At 37.4% G+C, this 18,328-nt stretch overlaps 1 protein-coding gene across 3 annotated transcripts in view; it reads right to left on the bottom strand.

The window, feature by feature from the left end:
* Nucleotides 1-1,677: 1,677 nt before the first annotated feature.
* LOC110459050 (sodium- and chloride-dependent creatine transporter 1-like) overlaps nt 1,678-18,328 on the bottom strand; it is an 80,412-nt gene continuing 63,761 nt past the window's right edge. For 2 of the 3 annotated variants that reach the window (XM_021511089.1, XM_021511090.1), the window contains 6 exons: nt 18,063-18,175; nt 17,208-17,345; nt 14,570-14,672; nt 13,913-14,013; nt 12,861-13,031; nt 1,678-2,204 (listed from right to left, as the gene is read on the bottom strand). In XM_021511089.1, coding sequence (XP_021366764.1) covers nt 2,121-2,204; nt 12,861-13,031; nt 13,913-14,013; nt 14,570-14,672; nt 17,208-17,345; nt 18,063-18,175 — 710 coding nt within the window. In that variant the 3' untranslated portion in view covers nt 1,678-2,120. Of the gene's footprint in view, nt 2,205-11,151; nt 11,290-11,691; nt 12,453-12,860; nt 13,032-13,912; nt 14,014-14,569; nt 14,673-17,207; nt 17,346-18,062; nt 18,176-18,328 lie in introns of those variants that run through there. The other variant, XR_002463852.1, reaches the window with a different exon arrangement.

Raw genomic sequence — 18,328 nt, 5'->3', positions numbered from 1 at the left:
TAATGAATCTCAAATGAAAAAATTAAGAAAATGAGAAAAAATGGTAACCTTGATTTGTATGCGATTCAGATTTAGCAGATATTTTCTAATATGCCTGTAACTGGGTTTTTTATTCCTCGTTGATTCAATATCGACATATTATGTACATTGAAAAGAAAAAACATGGCACGCTGATTTGATTTAATTAACGTAAACATTAAAAGTCATGTGTTTAATACCGCTAATGACCACCATTTGCGCCAAAATCAACGTTACAGCGTCCTCACTGTTATCGCATTTATTGGTCCTACGATTTTGCAGGCTCCTGCAAATAATACCTATAATTGTGACGTTTCCTTACGCGTCACTGACATATATCCGCGGCGACATCGGGAAATTTGGATGACTAATCTAACACCTGAACATTGTTTTGCCAATTTATGTGTTTTATCTGCTGACGCGACTGGTATACGTCGTTGCATTTTCTTGTTGGAAAAGAGTGCAGCGCTCCGACGTATTTTAATACGGATGTACATGTCCTACTTGTCCTAAAATTTCGCCTCGAAGACGCATTTCATTCAAATAACCAGGCACTAACACAAATGTGTTAGGTTACTACCATAAAAATATTCTAGACCATAACACTAATGGTAACAAAACGGTGCTGCTCTTAACAAAACGTTCACCTCGACGACCATAGACTACGCCTCCCATCACCTTGTGACAAGCAGAATCTGGATTTGTCTGTAACAAGAACATGTTTTCGTTTGACTGACACCCATGCACGTTGTTTAGGGGCCCAAATTAGCGGTTGGTATGGTGACGTTGCATAAAGATAGGACATGTGTGAAGGCGCCGCGCTTTTAGTTATGCATCTTTTAAGCGATTTCGGATAGTTTGGACAGATACATGAGAGTCTAGTAGTGTCCTCAAGGTCTCGGTCGCAAGATCAATGCAATCACACAGATGCAACAACCGCACCCGGCTGTCGTCCTGTGCGGTTATAACACGGGGTATGTCGCTTTGCGGACGTAAGACGGCGACCAACTTCGGTTCATGCGAGGCAACAAAAGTTTAATTGCATTTGCACCGCAACCAAATTGTCGTGCAACCTAACGTTGCGATACTCTGAACTCGTGACAGTTGCGGCACAATATAAAGGTTTATTTGTTAGTTTTATATTTTTTCAGTCGTCACGGGGTAACAGAGGAATTACGTGTACATTTGAACTGGCAACTTGTTTACTTCACGAATTATATGCGAAAACGGAGCTTTTGGGCGACCATTGACTTCAACGCTTGAATGTTTTAAAACAAGGAAGGATGTTAGTATAAAGGTATTCCATTCCTATACACTACAAATAAACTCTGTTCTATTTTTACCGATGTAGAGGTAGTCAGCAGAGGAATGTTTCCTTTGCGGAGTATATAGTAATTGTTGGTAGAAACAAAGGAATTATAGTTTTCATTGTGAGCTCCTTTGATTTTTTGTAGAAGGTCCCCTTTGTATATCTAAGTCGCTATAATAAATCTCACAAAATCTAGTAAAGGTGTGATTTATGAACACAACTTGTTTCGTTTAGTATCAATCATACATTGATTACTCACTTATAACAAAAGTTACAAAAATACATTGATAATTTAAACCTGAATATTATGCAGGTTTTGAATACATGTCTGTACTTTTAACATCCAAATTGATAACACAAAGACATTCACTTTTCCTGTATGTTTTAATATTCCTTGTACCAGATTATATATGCATAATTTTTCGTATATAAGCGTACCTAATCGTGGGATACTTTATATGATTTGCTCGATTAAAGTACATGATATTAAAGCAATATTTTGTCTTCCAAGAAATCAAAAAACAAATTTCAAAATCATCACATTTTCATGACTCAACGTTATTTTTAAATTCGTTTTTTCATCATTAATTCCCGATTTTTAATTTTATATATCAATCATTCAGTTGAGTCACATGGCAACAATGTTTTGGTTTAATCAACTTCTAATTTACATATATATTCATTTGAAATATAACAACAGTAGTTGACCCAATATTGGTGTGTAATGCGTTTTGTCTATCCTTCGGGGTAATTTGACTTAGTGTCCACGGTGCTCCCAGACAACATTGCCCTTCTAATTTTGCCTGGCGGTGGTAGCTCCCCAGCTTGGGTGGATTTGATTTTTTCGTAATATCGGCATGGTTACTTTTCGCCATCTCTGTAACATATAAACATGTATGATTTTGTCATGCTCTTATAATTCTGCTCTTATCACGAACGTACAGTGTTAACCAATTTTGAAGCCAATAAGTTTGATGTTGTGAACAATTTATTGATACTAAACAACCAAAACAAGATAAGACATATTTTACATTCTGACTAATCCGGTGACAAAATACATACATCATATTGCTTAACTTCCCGAGTCCCAGACAACAACAGACAAACCTCATATAACTTTATGCATCGCGTCCCTGACACAAGACATACCTTATATTACTCAACACATCGGTGTTTCCACAAATAAGATATATTTCTTATTACTTAACGCATCGGGGTTTACACACACCAGATATATTTTATATTACTCAACACATCGGAATCTATACACACCAGATATATTTCTTATTAGTCAACACATCGGGGTCTACACACACCAGATATATTTCTAATTACTCAACACATCGGTGTCTACACACACCAGATATATTTCCTATTGCTCAACGCATCGGTGTCTTCAAACACCAGATATATTTCTTATTACTCAACACATCGGGGTCTACACACACCAGATATACTTCTTATTTCAAAACACATCGGGGTCTTCACACACGCCAGACATATTCCATTTTACTCAGCTTATCGAGTTCCAGAAACACGAGATGCATATCTTAAATACATCAGGTCATTGTAATGCTTTCAATTTTCAATCTGTCAACCTTAAAGACATTTACTTGAGACTGAGCATGCGCGACACAGCTAAGGCGGTTTTTCTACTCGGCACTTAAAATATTTGAAGATTCACATTGAAACCTAGAATTTACTAATCACCATTGCAGCAAGTGTGTTCTGTGAGCTAATTCTACAGGAATTCGACAGGAAACTGTGAGTACAAGATGTTGATCTTTACAAATAACGCCAGATATGAACCTGTCATTGAGCTGTTCACGGAACCGCCATAAGCGTTCTTCTTTAGAGAACGTTACTGTTTCGGGGAACGGATACCTAAACACACTGAATTCATTACCCATCCCGAAATGTATACTGCTCTCCCTGAAGTTATAGATCCCATCCATATCAATTGACTGCATAGAATTAGACGGTTATGGCGCAATTACCTAGATGACAAGTGTGAACTCCTTTCATCGAGTCTCCCGCTAAGGGGGCACGCCATGGGCGTCCTTAAAACCAACCCAAACCGTTTTGAAAACGAAAACACCACCAAACTCAGATTTAGACATTCCTCAGAGTCAGCGCACGACGGACATATTTGGAGTGGAACGTGTGGCCTGACAACAAAGGATTCATGTAACAAATCAATTAGATTGAGTCACTGGAACGACATAGCAGTCATCAACATTGAACAGTTACACAGACTCGCTATTAACATTGTTGACAAAACACCAGGCGCAAAGTTAAAGTTTATTGACTGTTCTCACTATTCAATAGAACTGTGGAATACATTCAAGGGCTGGCCCCACGACGGCGACAAAGAAGCCGACCTCGAGCTGAGGAGACAAGTGGACCTATTGAATAAAAACATCCACGATATCAATAAAGGTTTGGTACACCCTCAGTACCTTTAAGCAACTGCTTCAGGTAGAGTCGAGGTGGTAAACAAACGCTCCGGCAAAACCTGTTATTCCAACAACCTTAAACCTTTAAAAGATGGAATACATTCATCACCACACCTGAGCAGAGCAAGGACGTGTATGATACATCATGATAGCAATGCGTGTTGCCCCACGAAAGAATGTGAGGACATGAACTCTCCTATTGATGATACAGATATACTTGATATACACGCTGAGGACGAGTAACTGTACAACACTGTTATCTCACAAACCCGGCATGGTATCCGTGCTAGTTTAGACATAACAACGTGTAACCACTCGGCATGGGTGTCATGCCAGTATAAATAAACATAGAAATAATTGAATTTTGTGTTCACTCTGCATGGCTAGCGTGCCAGTGCACTAACCACACATTAGAGCGAAACAAAGTGGCGAGTGTGACACGTGACAAGTTACATGCAGAGGAAACCGTTGCCAAAACACCAAACCAGTGTAACAAAGGATCATGGTAACGAATGTACAACAACAAAAAAGCAGTACGAGTTTAGACCTAGTAAATTAACAACCAGTACACCAATTACCCAAATGAACAAACGGGGTAGAAAGGACTCCAATGAAGATGTTGTGTGTAACAAGTGCAATAAAAATATATCCGACAAGGGACTTAAGTGCAGGGTATGTAAACTGTCCTACTGCCATAAATTTACTGGTCTTGTACAAGTTATGTACACATGTTTTTGTAAAAACACTAACAAAAACTGTCAGTGGTGGTGTGATAGTTGCACAAACGTACAGCCAACAATAGACAATATTGTGACAACACTTCAAAGAATGGATCTAAGAATCGAAAATAGAATGGAACGACTGGAAAGGAAAATCGAGACATTGGAAGAGAGTAACAAGGAGAACATCAAAACAGAAATTAACAACCTGGCAGAAACTGTTGTACAAACTGTAAAGGAGGAAATTGTATCGTTAGTAGATGAAAGAACAAAAGAACTAGACCGAAGGAGAAGTAAAGAAAACAATATCATCATATCTAATGTCCCGGAGGGTTCTGAAACCAACACCGACAAACAGAAGGAAGAAGATTAGAGCCATTTACGAAACTTGGAGGCCAGCCTAGAAGTAACTAACAGACCTGGAACTGGTACTACACTATAGAGTTGGCAAAGCCAGTGAGGAAAGAGATAGACCAGTCATAGCCAAGATAGGTAATAGATACCAAAGAAAAGAGCTACTCCAAAAAGCAATAACCATAGCGAGTAAGGCTAATTTAAAAAGAGTGATCCTGCTACGGGATCTGACGAAGGTACTACGGAAAGAACTCCAAGACAAAGGGAAAAGGGGACACGAAACAAACAAGGTAACCCAGACACATCTATATTATTCTATTATGGCCCTTTCCCGAGGGAACTGTTCTCTTATAGTGTTGTCTGGGGAGGTATAGTGCCCGAGCCGTTATGAAACATGAAATCATCTCATCTATTGATTACAGGAGACTTTAACCTTAAGGAGATTGACTGGATAACATTTTGTACATATGTTGGAGTGGATCACATAGCTACCAAATATCTCAACCTGATCATAGATAATTTCCTCTATCAACATGTAAAAAAACGAACGCGTTACAGAAATGGCAAAGAACCTTCAGTTTTGGACCTTGTTTTTACTAATTAAGAAAACATGCTTGGTAATATTTCATTTAACGCCAGTATAGGCTCCAGTGATCACCTTTCTCTATCCTTTAGATATTCATGTTTTAGTGATGAATCCCCACCCCCAATTAGGAGAAAAAACTACAACAGAGGGAACTACAATGCAATCCGCCAAGAGTTAAACTTAGTTAACTGGAATGTTATGTAAGACATGGACCTGGATGAACCCTCGGATTTGTTTGCTGCAAAGATATATATAGTTGCTGAACACCATGCAACAGTGAACAAAGGACGAACAGGCAGCACAAAAGGTACCCATGTAACAAATATAAAGATGCAAGGAACAACGCCACAAAGGCCATAAGAAATCAACACTACAACTTTGAGAAACAGATGGCAAGTAAGATCAAGTCTGACCCCAAATTATTCTGGAACTACGTCCGCAAAAGAGCCAAAACCAAAGAGAAGGTAACACAATTGGAAAAAACAAATGGAGAGCTAACCACAAATGACAAGGAAAAGGCAGAAACTTTAAATCTACACTTTGCGAGTGTATTCGTAGATGAAGGTACAATTGAAATCCCCGGTTTTCCGCCACGAACATACTATCAGCTCAACGCTATCATTGAAGACAAGATCAGAAAAGCTAATAACAAACTGAAAACAAACAAATCACCGGGACCCGATCAGATTTACCCACATTTTATATAAGAAACTGCTGACGAACTCATTAAGCCACTTGAAATCATATTCCGTAAATCTGTGCAACATCAAACGTTACCTGCAAAATGGAAACAAAAAGGAAGCAAAACAAATCCAGGTAACAACAGACCGATTAGTCTCACGTCGGTTGTGGGGAAACTCTTACAAAAGATCATAAGAGATGACATCGTCAACCACCTAGACGAGAACAATCTGATCTCTGAAAGCCAGCACGGGTTTAGAAGTGGTCGATCCTTCACAACACAATTATTAGAAACCCTTGAGGACTGGACAGAAGCTTTATACCAAAACAATAAAATCGATACAATCTACTTAGATTTCAATAAAGCCTTTGACAAGGTCCCACACAAAAGAATGATTGAAAAAGTAGAACGGTACGGGATAAAAGGATCACTACTAGAGTGGATTCGTGATTTTATAAATGATATGAAACAGGAAGTAGTTGTAAACGACCAGTACCCATCATCCAAATTGGTCACGCACAAGTGGAGTTCCACAGGGGAGCGTGCTCGGTCAAGTACTGTTTCTCATCTACATAAAAGATCTACATGAGTCACTCGATAATAAAATCAAAATATTCGCCGACGAGACCAAACTCTACAAACAAACAAAAGCTAATAAGGATGGATTGTCACTCCAGAACGACATCAATAAGGTATGTGAATGGGCAGACATGTGACAAGTGAAAAAGATCTCGGTGTACTTATTGACTAAAACCTAAAATTTAGTGAGCAAGTGAACACTGAAGTATCTTAAGCTAATAGAAACGTAGGTCTCATATTCAAAACTTTCAGTTGTCTTAATAAAGAAATGTTTCTCAACCTTTACAAATCTTTGGTACGTTCATATCTTGAAATGAATGTCACTACGTGGTCACCTATACTGAAAAAAGACCGAATCTTCTTAGAGAATGTTCAAAGAAGGGGAACCAAACTAGTTCCATCCCTAAAAGATCTCTTGTACCCTGAGCGTATTCGTCGGTTAGGTCTACCATCACTTGAATATAGAAGACTAAGATCTGACATGGTAGAAATCTATAAGCTGATAAACACCATAGATATAACCAACCAACAAATCATCCCTGCCTTCGACAACCTCAATACAAGGGGAAACTCAAAAAACCTGAAAATAATTCGGTATAAGACCAACATTAGGGGACATACTTTTAAAAATAGAATTGTAAATATTTGGAATCACCTCCCTACAATTGTTGTAGTTTAAATCTAGACTCAATAAGCATTGGGTCAATCATCCCATCAAGTTTTTACCATCGTGCTAATAATATGTAAGAAAAGTTGTATATGCGTCCTCTGCGCAACCTGTAAATATGTGAACAACTATGGAAAAGCGTCAACAGGAGCAATGTATTATGTCTACGAAGACGTTGACCACCATGCACCATAAACCATAAACAATCAGAGTGCCCATTACCCTCTCAGGCACCCAAGTCTGACGGCAATACCAGAGAAGCCGAGGACCGTGACGAGGTAAAAACAAACGAAAATGAAAACGCTCGGGAAGGAACTACGATAGTGATCATAGCTTCGACAACGGCACGATCTCTCAAAGCACTGACAATGAGGCGCTCATCCCTGATAGTGATACACATACAGAGTGTCGTCAATTCAAAGTGTCCGCAGGAACCCGACGCGTTTTAACGGGTAAAACACAGAAAGTCTCGACACCATCCTCGACACTCAACAAAGCGTCTGGAAAAAGTCAAGACAAGACCGGACCCCACCAACCCCTAGTGAAGAACTAAACACAACGACAAAAAAAGGTTAAGTCAGGCTTAGGCCCACCGACCGCCGGTAATACGCGAAAGGCAAGTGGTACCAGCAGTCGACCCTGATACGCTACCATGTCTAACTTATTTTTTGGTTTTATTGAACTGTTTATCGTTATATGGACTATTGAGAATGACAACGAGTTACACAAAAATGAACACTTGGAAACTAAATATGGCTATACTAATAATACACGTTGTACAATCTTGCATGAAACAAAAACGTGTGTATATAGATATATGCATGTACATGTATGTGTATGGGAATATTATTGCATGTTGTTTGTACACAATTGTATTCACAATTCTGTATTTCCTAAATCAACTAGTTTTGAATTTGAAAACAGTTGTAACTATACTAAAATAAAGAATCTCAACATTACATTATGTACTTGAAATCACATATCTTAAAGACGTTCGCAGGTTCAACATCTCAGTATGGGAAATTTTAATACTGTTAAATGTTTTAAATGCTTTCAAAATATGGTACGAGGTAAACAAAGTACCTGTATATACATGTGAATACAGGTATAGTTTATACAAACATGAGGAGATACGTAAGTTTACAGTTATAATAACAACTGTACCTACATTTTGCTATATAATTCAATCTGTCTTGATCTTGAAAATGTTGGTAAGTGAATTTAAAAAAACTATCTCAGTATTACATCCTTTAGTTCAAAATATTTTCAAGGCATAATTAAGTATGACTCGGTATACGTAAAGCAAATTGAAAAAGGTTATACCTACACGTCTATAGTCTAAATACCATACACACTCACAACATGCATCCCTAATCACCAACTTAACAGCACAGTCCATATTCTGTCGCTTAATATCCAAGGTCTAGGAGAAAGGAACAAAAGCAATCGTTTATACACATATTTATTTCATCAAAAAGTAGACATAGCTTTCATTCACAAAACACATTTCACACAAAAAACCCGACAAACATGTTATTAATGAAAAGCAGCATGCGATAAACGGTGGTGTACTAGATATACAAGTAGAATGGGAATTATGTAAATCCACAATTTAGAAAAGAAAAGTCAATTGATTTCGGCATGAAGAAAAGTCTGGAAAGGAAAAATAAATTAAACCTACTAGAACGACAGCTAAAAATAGTGATGATGGGGCTATGGAAAGCATGGAAAACAAAAGAACAGATCTAGAAAAACTTAAAAGCGAAAGGCACCCAAATAAAAGCGAAAGAAAATTGGATATAGAAGGGAGAATAAAAACACCAAATATCTTCTCCAATTAGAGAATAAACGACAGATAAGAAAAAGACTAACAAAATTGAATGTTGAGGGTAAAACAATAACAAAAGAATTAGAGGTTTTAAAAACAGGGCGCATGATTTCTATAAAAAAACCTATACACCACACAATCTCCAGACCCCATCAAAGTAAACGGGTATTTGAGCAATAACGTTTTTGAAAATAAACTAAATAAACAAACAAGTAAACTATGCAACGATCCACTTACAGAAAAAGAATGTACAGGCGCTGTAAATATATGAAATTAAAAAAATCACCAAGGCTATATGGTGGTATAACAATCACTAAATGCATGTTATACAAAAACTAAATCATCAGCTTCATAAAAACATGGGGGCAATTACACTTATATATGAAAAAAAGGAAACCCAAAATCACTAGAAAATTGAAGACCGATCACATTATTAAACTTTGATTATAAAATAACGGCATATGTACTGGCAAAAGTGAAAACGTCTTCAAAAAGGTCACTGCTTGTAGGGTGTAAGAATGGGAAGTGCCGCCCCCATTGCATGATCGTAAAAGGCGACTTATAATTAATTTGGCATCTAATATATTCTCATCTTTCTAAACAACTTTCTTCTTCCTAATGTCTCCCTTGACAATGCCTCACCTTTTGGCCTTTAGTTGCGTTCGCCCATGTGAAGAACGCTTTGAGTTCTGTCCCCTTGCTAAGACATACCAGAGTCGGTAAAAAATGTAGTTTTTACTCCTGCTTAACTTAACGCTCAGCAATTTAGGATTTAGGAGTGGGACGACTGGTTCGCCCGTTGGCAGTATCATGTGACCAGGTGGGGTATCCTGTTGGGCGTCTTCGGCAGTATGTTTCAGTGAGGTAGCACTATAAAATAGGCATCAGTTTCGCGCCATCACATGGAGACAAACACGAACATATCGCAGGCTCTCAAAACACACACCACGCATACACTACAGGCATGCATCCTGCACGCAGGGGAGGCTGTCCTGTAATGACCATAGCTGTTGATAGAACGTTAAACAATACTTAATCAAACCAAACCAAATCTTCAAAAAGTATTATCATCTATTATTAGCATAGATCAACAAGGTTACTTAACAAATAAATATATCGGTTATAATATTCGTCAAACACAAGATATCATTGAGTATGCAGACCAATTAATTAGAGAGGGGTTAAACCTTTTTCCTTGTTCCGCGTCTTGACAGTAACAGGTACGCTGATCTTACAACACAGCTTCACCAATATCAGCCCCCTCCCTCTTTCACAATAGAAAATTAAAACATAAAACATAAAACGCCTACTCGAATGATTTACAAGCACGTTTAGACTGCCTAATATAGGGTTATTAATCAGCAAATTACATATTGGCCTTGTTATAAGGTCAAGGTCTGTCATATTGACCCAAACACCAGCCTGGACAACAGAGTTCGAAATGTTTTACGTGTTGAATGGTTTACCTTCCTTCCATTTAATGCACCCTTTTCTGCCATACGGGGCATCATTTGTCCGAGTCTTGTTTTACCTACAGGTTGATGGGAGTACCAAAGGGCACTGTCCGCTTTTGGATTTCCAGAAGGCGGCCGAAGGTAGAAACGTGCATCAGGAACATTGAGGTCTTGTGGGCGATGAGATTTATAGAGCTTGTACATTTTTACAGGACAGTTGTCATTATCTGGTTGTGAAAAAATCAGGGTCCACCTTTCTGTAGTCACCTTTTCGTGCACCATCCCGTGTTTTTTTTTATTTATTTCTGTAACAGTAATTACTTTATATAAGATATTTATTTCTTATATTTGATTGTACTTGTATTAATTGTATAATGATCATAAAAAAATCATATATTTTCTATTTTAAAAATTCACATCATTTATATTTTATATTGTAATGGGGTTTAGTATATTGATAAAGGACAAATATTTCACTAAGCCTGAAAATGAAACTCACTATTGAATTCCAGGTACGCCTTATCAGTAGTTGTATACTTCAGAGTAACATCACCCCAGTAGAGATTTGTATGGTCCTGTCTTCCGCGAAGTCCAAAATACACTCCATTGTTCAACCACACAGTGATAAGAAGAACCTCTGTATGTAATGTACAGTTTACATTGTACTAGATTTAATTATTAAATCTTAATAAAATATATAAATGTCAAGTGTATTTTTTTTAAATAGATTTCAAATGTATTTATCTAAATTAAGACAATTAAAACATTGATCCCCTGGCTCATTTACAAATTATTAGTTGTAGGCACCATATGTATTCATATATGTCTGTTTTTTATTACCATCAGTAAGTAAGTCATTACTACCTATCAAGGTAATACATTATAGTCCTTTTGTGGTAAATAAACAAACAATTATCGATTTGTTTAGAAATACACAACACCATCATGAATAAAGTGACAATAGCCTTAGTTATATTTTCAATTGGTAATCAGTCGTAAGGACATACAGTTTACTATAACAGTTCAATACATGACTTACCGAGAAAGAAACGTGCCAAAAGGGAATCCAGTTCTGATGGAGCTATCTCAGCCGGATCCATGTGCTTATTATTAGCCAGGGCCCAGTCTCTAAATACCTTTAAGTCACTCTTTGTTTTGTATTGAGTGTTCTTGTTCGCTTGCTCTTTGATGAAGCGGTCAGTTTATTTGTAAGATACATCCTGAATCGTTCAGTTGGACGAGCAACTACTTCGGGAATGTTATCACGTTTTACATTATCTTCGCCGTCGTCGTTGCCTAATACATCAGTAAGCAATGTTTGGCTCAGCTTACTTAAAACTTCAAATCTGGTAATGTCATGCATTGACACCGCTAGCATGTCTTCGCCATTTTTTGCAGAGCCGATCGACGATTTGTTGTCGTCTGCCGTCGTCAATGAAGCGTTGATATGGGTGAAGGTCGTTATCGGTCTCGACACTGTGTATAGTCATTGCCGATAAGTGTAGAAATGTTCCGAGTAATATGGTATGCGTTCGATTGGCGCATTATCGATATTTGGCCCAGTTTACCCCGTATTGGCCCAGTTCGTCGATATTGGCCCAGTTTATCCGATATTGGCCCAGTTTGTTATGATATTGATTGACAGTTTTCTCATATTATTGTCTATATGCAAGTATATAATTAGTGTTTAATATTGTCATATGCCAGGCGCGGCGTGTTTCCACCATGTTAATATTAAAACACACAGCCAATGTCAAGGCCGATCTGTTCCGAAGTGATGCCCACTACGGGGTAATTCACCTGGCGGCGCGGCAAAGGAAATGTACGCATGTATAAATGTAAGGTTACTTTTGCATGTAAACATGAATGTAAGTATGCGTGTTAAAGAAGACAGTGAAAATTAAAAAAAAAGAATAGTACAACTACTAGTAAGTATGAGAGCCCTCTTGTATGAGGACACATGATTGTGAAGTGGCTGACCCCGGGGTACCCAAACCCCGGCGGTTTCCTAAATATGCTAAGGAGGATTCTTCGAAGGATTGACATATATTGGTTATAGAGTTATCAAACCATATATACATCATACATGTACATGTGATTCCTGGCACTAGTGACGAAATTTATTGAATTGACCTCGTTCTTCTAGTAATCTCTATATAAAGGAGGGAGTTGATCTGGAGGGTTGACAATACACGGTATATACTTAACCACAATCAGTGATCCGTCCGTGATGGCCATCTTGAAGAGACCGTAGACCGGGATACAGAGCATAGACGACAAGGCCAGCATTATACCGAAAGCCTGGGCCCAGTCGGGATACACATACGTCTTGTTGTACGTTAGGGGCCGAAATTCAACCAGCTGCGACAACAGCAGACCCTAAAAAGATTAAGAAAAAAACTCTTAAAGATATACATATTCCCAGAATATATGGAATTTGTAAAACTAGGTTTAATGTCTCAAGGACACTTCAAACGACTTTAGGTCACTTCCCTTTTAAACAGATATGGGCATATTTGCAAAAAAATATGTTTTCGCTGACTATACCTATCTCATCAACGATATTTTGATTGTCTTCTCCCCTTTACGCTACTTTAAGAAATCAGTGTTGTAGATATTCTGAGAATCTGAGTCAGATTCTTGGTGATGATATTAGTAAATTTACCAGTGACTTCACACACCAACTCAACCCTGTCATTTTAACAGAACGAAAGACAGAGCAGTCTTTGTCATACTGTTTTATCATAAGAATATTGGAATAGTACTTCAATTGTCATGTCTTCATTCACTGGAACATTATCGTGTTTTGGTACAAATGATATGGTTTGAAGAATAATAACATTCACCGTCGTACTAAACTTTAACTTGGTTCTTGAAGAAGAAACGGGTGTTTTTAAATAATGCAGCGGTACCAGGAAAGAACTTAACCCATCCTTTACAAGTACTGATGATGGAGATTATTGTTAGTCCCAAAATGTAAGTGTTTTAATAGTTTGGTCTGTAAAATGATAACTACAATAAACGATTTGGAAACACTAAAGCTACCCTTGAAAGTGTCAACGTAGTTGGTGATATATTGATATAGCTGTTTAAACTGTACAAGGTGGTGTCCTTGTGGCAGATATTTATTTGTTTTCAAAACACAATCACTCATCACTCATACAAAGACTGTATTTGAATTGTGTTTTTTTTCTTGATATATCTGATGATACAAACAACGTCAACAGTATTATTGTTATAAAAACAGAAGATTGTATTACCATACATAATACAGGTGACAGGTACTTCCAGCAGAAATAAAGGTACGGATTGATCCGCGAACCTATCATCATCTCAATGGCGTCATAGAACCGATCAGCACCTTCAGAACAAAACAATAAATGTTAATTCGACACACTTAAAGCCCATTTGGTCACTGCACACTTTTAACGCTGTGGAAATGTTGGCTTATCTCGTATTTACTCGATCAGTACGAAAAACGATCATGAACTTTCGGCAATGATTTCTGCAAACAAACAAACAAACAAACAAAATAAATAAAATATCTCTAGATATTTGAAGTGTTTATAAGCAAACATTTATATCTAAAAGCATAATCATACTAACGATGTGAGTTTTTAGTTAGTTCAGGTGGTTTCTACATTTACATCCGGAAAAAATGTTCTTGATATGCGAAATCTGTCCTTTTTTTTCTTGTGAGAATAACCCCACGATACAGGTTCCTTAAAAGCATAAAAAAAACTTTTCTTCGGTCACGATTTTGTTAAAACATTAGTTTTCTAATACACATATACGATTCACCATTACCGATACCGATTTGTCATATAAGATAAAAAAAAAATCAAGATAAGTTTACAATACATGCTTTTGTACATATGTAGATAGTGAGCGGTATCAATATAAGATGGGACATTTACCGAATACCCAAGCGATTGCCACCACCTCCCAGAACACTACCCACAACAGGACCATTCCACTGGCGGCGTAGTAGTCAAACAGCTGGAAGATGTACATTCCACCCTGGAAAACATATTGGGTTGATATAGAAGTTCAACGATACATTCTTTAAACATATAGACTGTTTTACTAATAAGTCTTTTACACAAAAGCTACATTGTAACTGTCAAGTTTAGTGTTTAAACAATTTTGTCTAATCAGAAAAAAATCCTTAGTTACCAGACTCGTTTTGTTTTGTTTTGTTCAGTTTTTGTATTGTTTAACGGCCCGTCTACAGTATGAGTCATTTAGGGCCAACAATACTGTAAAAAGAGACTTTCACGAAAATAAACACATCAAACCAAAAGTGAATAGCTTAAAATATGTAAAGGGTTAAAGAAATACATTAATATCGAACACATTCGCTGCACAATATACATCGAATCAAAAAAGGATAACTTAAGTCACACACGCATGGGGATCGGAAAAGAATACACCTGTTGTTACCCACTGCATGTATCGGAGTAGGCGACTATTGAGTGAAACCTCTGCATAATTGAGGATTCGGTTTGTGGTCACAAAAGTGACCAGAATAAAACAGCTGCACTCATTGCAACATTTGGGATTTTTATTTTTATTTCTACTTCTAACTACCTTTTATTTCCTAGCGCCTTGCTTTGCAACACCTCACTTTTGGCCTTATTGGTGAGCGTTCGCCTAGTCGAGGAATGCAATGGGTTCTGTCCCAAGGCCGGGACATACCAACAAAGTCCTTACAAATGGTAGTTGTTATTCCCTGCTAAACGTTCAGCATTGAGGGGAATGGCAACAACTGTTTCATCCGTTGTCACTATAATGTGACCGGGCGGAGTGCTGTGCTTGGTGCCTTCAGCATTGTATTTCAGTGATATAGCACTATAAAGTCGGCATCAGATCCTCGCTATCACAAGGAGGCAAGCACATCCAACATATCCTGTCTCCTACATACACACACACAAGCACGCATAAACAACACACATGGAGGCACGTCCTTAAATGACCTTAGCTGTTAATAGGACGTTAAACAAAATTAAACCAAACCAAACATGACATATACAGTACAATACAGCTGTTTTGTTTTTAGGACTTATCGGTGATCCTAGGAGTAAATGCAAAGTGGTCCAAACTTCAGTTGAAACTGAAGTGGAGTTGCGTTAAACACCTGAAGACATTTAAATGATTTTTATTTCGCCGCCACGAAGAAGCGGAAGTTCTAAGGTGTTGTTTTTCCCGCGGCGGCGGTATCAACATTTAGTTTTTGCGTTGAAGCTGCTTTCACTTAAAGCATTAGTGCTAGATCAACCGAACTTGGAACATAGATTCATCTTAGGTAGTACGTCTCAACCCATGCATCAAATGATGGATGCGGCCTACCTCAATGGTCCATTGATCTGTGCATTGATAGTCAAATCGGGGCACAGGCGAGACATATCAATTCGAATGGCTTGTTAGAAAATATAGGGGTACTGGTTAATTTGAATCAAATATGTATTAAAGGGATGAAATTAATTTTTTTACAACACAATTCTTCATGATTATATAGTTTGATATTCCTTATGAACAATTCATGTCGGGAAATTGGCAAAAGACAATGTTTTCTTGGCGTTTTTAATCAGGAATGGAGAAATCCCCAAATGTGCAGCCGTACGTTTTAGCGGCAGTTGTCGGTGAATTTGTAGCTAACAAAAATGTATTTCGAGCCGAGGAGAGAACTTGCATTTATTCTGAATCAAAATCATCTTCCAACAGCATATCAAACAACGTTATAAATGAGTGTTCTATTTTGCGTTTTAACCTATTGATATCGTTCTTCCTGCGGTTTGAAATTCTACCTGCGGCTCTCAGTGCGTTCATTTCTAAATCGTAATGTTTGTTTGTTTGTTTGATTTTATTTAACGTCCTATTTACAGCTAAGGTCATTTAAGAACGGCCTCCACTGTGTGCAAGATGCATGCGTGTAGTGTATGAGTGTGTATTTTGGGAGGCTGCGATATGTTCGTGTTTGTCTCCTTGTGATAGCGCGGAACTGGTGCCGACTTTATAGTGCTACCTCACTGAAACATACTGCCGAAGACACCCAGCTGGACGCCCCACCCGGGCACATTATACTGACAACGGGCGAACCAGTTAACAGAAATATCTGATTAGAGGTATATATTATGATACTTATAATTCTTACTTGCGATATACATTGTAAATTCAAGAATGTGTTATTTATGAGCTCAGACTCATAACTGACACTGTGTTATCGGTCTACAGCGTAGTGCTGTACAAGTTTACTTCTCACTGAAAGGCCCGGATATTACGCTATTTTAGGCGTAGCTGTTTTTATCACGGCCTTTCCAAAAGATGAAAAATGACAACACTGGACGTACGCTTGAGGTCATGTCATTATCAACTACGTAGATGACTCTATTTTCAGGTTGTCATTTGACTAAATAGCCTCTTTAAAGTGTTAGAGTTATTCACCCGGATATACAAAACAGACGGTGAAGCTGCACATAGTTAGAATGCATATAAAAAGAAAAGGATGGATTTGCAATTTGTTCAGACTCGATTACGTTGGACAACCAAACATACCCTGGATACCAATGGGAGTCCCACTAGGAACGACAGGAAACAATAGACTGCCATCAGCAACATCCGCCGACTCCCCCTTCGCACCAAGTTTGGAAACATATCCATGACCGCGGCAATAACCGTTTCAACACCAACAAACTTCAACAAAAATGAGAGTTTCGTAAAAGAGAAAATATACGTAAAACAGATCCACATGTGTTGTTGCCAAAATTATTTGTATCGATATATCGAATGGTGAGGTAAACCTCAAATAACACAGTTCACGTGACGAAAACGTTCATCCTAACTAGACTTTGATAACATTATTGGACAGTACTGCTTCAAATATGGCCGATAACTGGTCGCTTTTATAAACATTTTTTTTTTTTTTTCAAATATTTCATTTCCCCCAACCAAATATTATATATAATATATATAACATATATATAATAACAAAATAATTGTGACCAGTTAAATGTTTGAATATCCGTCAATGTTCATTGCTTTTTTCTAATATTGAATGATGGGATCTTTATCTAAAGACTTTTTATATCAGTGCTTTGGAGCTTGAAAACACACGCAGGTTCGAGTATTGTATTATGAATATCAAATATTAATTTCAAGACAGCTTGAGCGAATGTAATACAATGATTTGCAATGATGTACACTCTTTTTGTTTAAAATTAAGAAAGTTCAATGTGAAAACATGAAATTTATTGTAATTTATGATCAACAGTAATTGGTGATATTTGTCTCAATGCAAATAAATATTTGTACTCGGAGTGTTTTGCAATTAGGATATCTTTATCAACAGCGAGCAGTTATGAAAGAGTTATCGTAGTCATGAGCGAAGATTTATAAAAAAAATATTTTTACTTGACTGTCAAGTCCAAGAAGAATTATCATCAAAAAGAAAAGTGCGGCCCACAGAGGAGAAATTGGCATCTGGGTGACGGCATTAGGATATGAAATAAAGGCCAATCCGGGACCTAGGGTGCAAAAAAACAAAATATGAAAAATGGTAAGCAAAATCAATGGATTTCCGGCAATATTTGTTTCTTTTTTGTAAAAAAATGTAACACAGTTTAATAACTGCCAAATTGTCTATCCACGATCATTCAATAGGGTCCTGTTTTTAAGAA

Source organism: Mizuhopecten yessoensis, unplaced genomic scaffold (genome assembly GCF_002113885.1).
Source record: "Mizuhopecten yessoensis strain PY_sf001 unplaced genomic scaffold, ASM211388v2 scaffold9963, whole genome shotgun sequence".
In the NCBI taxonomy this organism is placed as follows: domain Eukaryota; kingdom Metazoa; phylum Mollusca; class Bivalvia; order Pectinida; family Pectinidae; genus Mizuhopecten; species Mizuhopecten yessoensis.
Note: the sequence above shows the minus strand (reverse complement) of the source record. Positions and strands in the feature narration are given on the sequence as shown.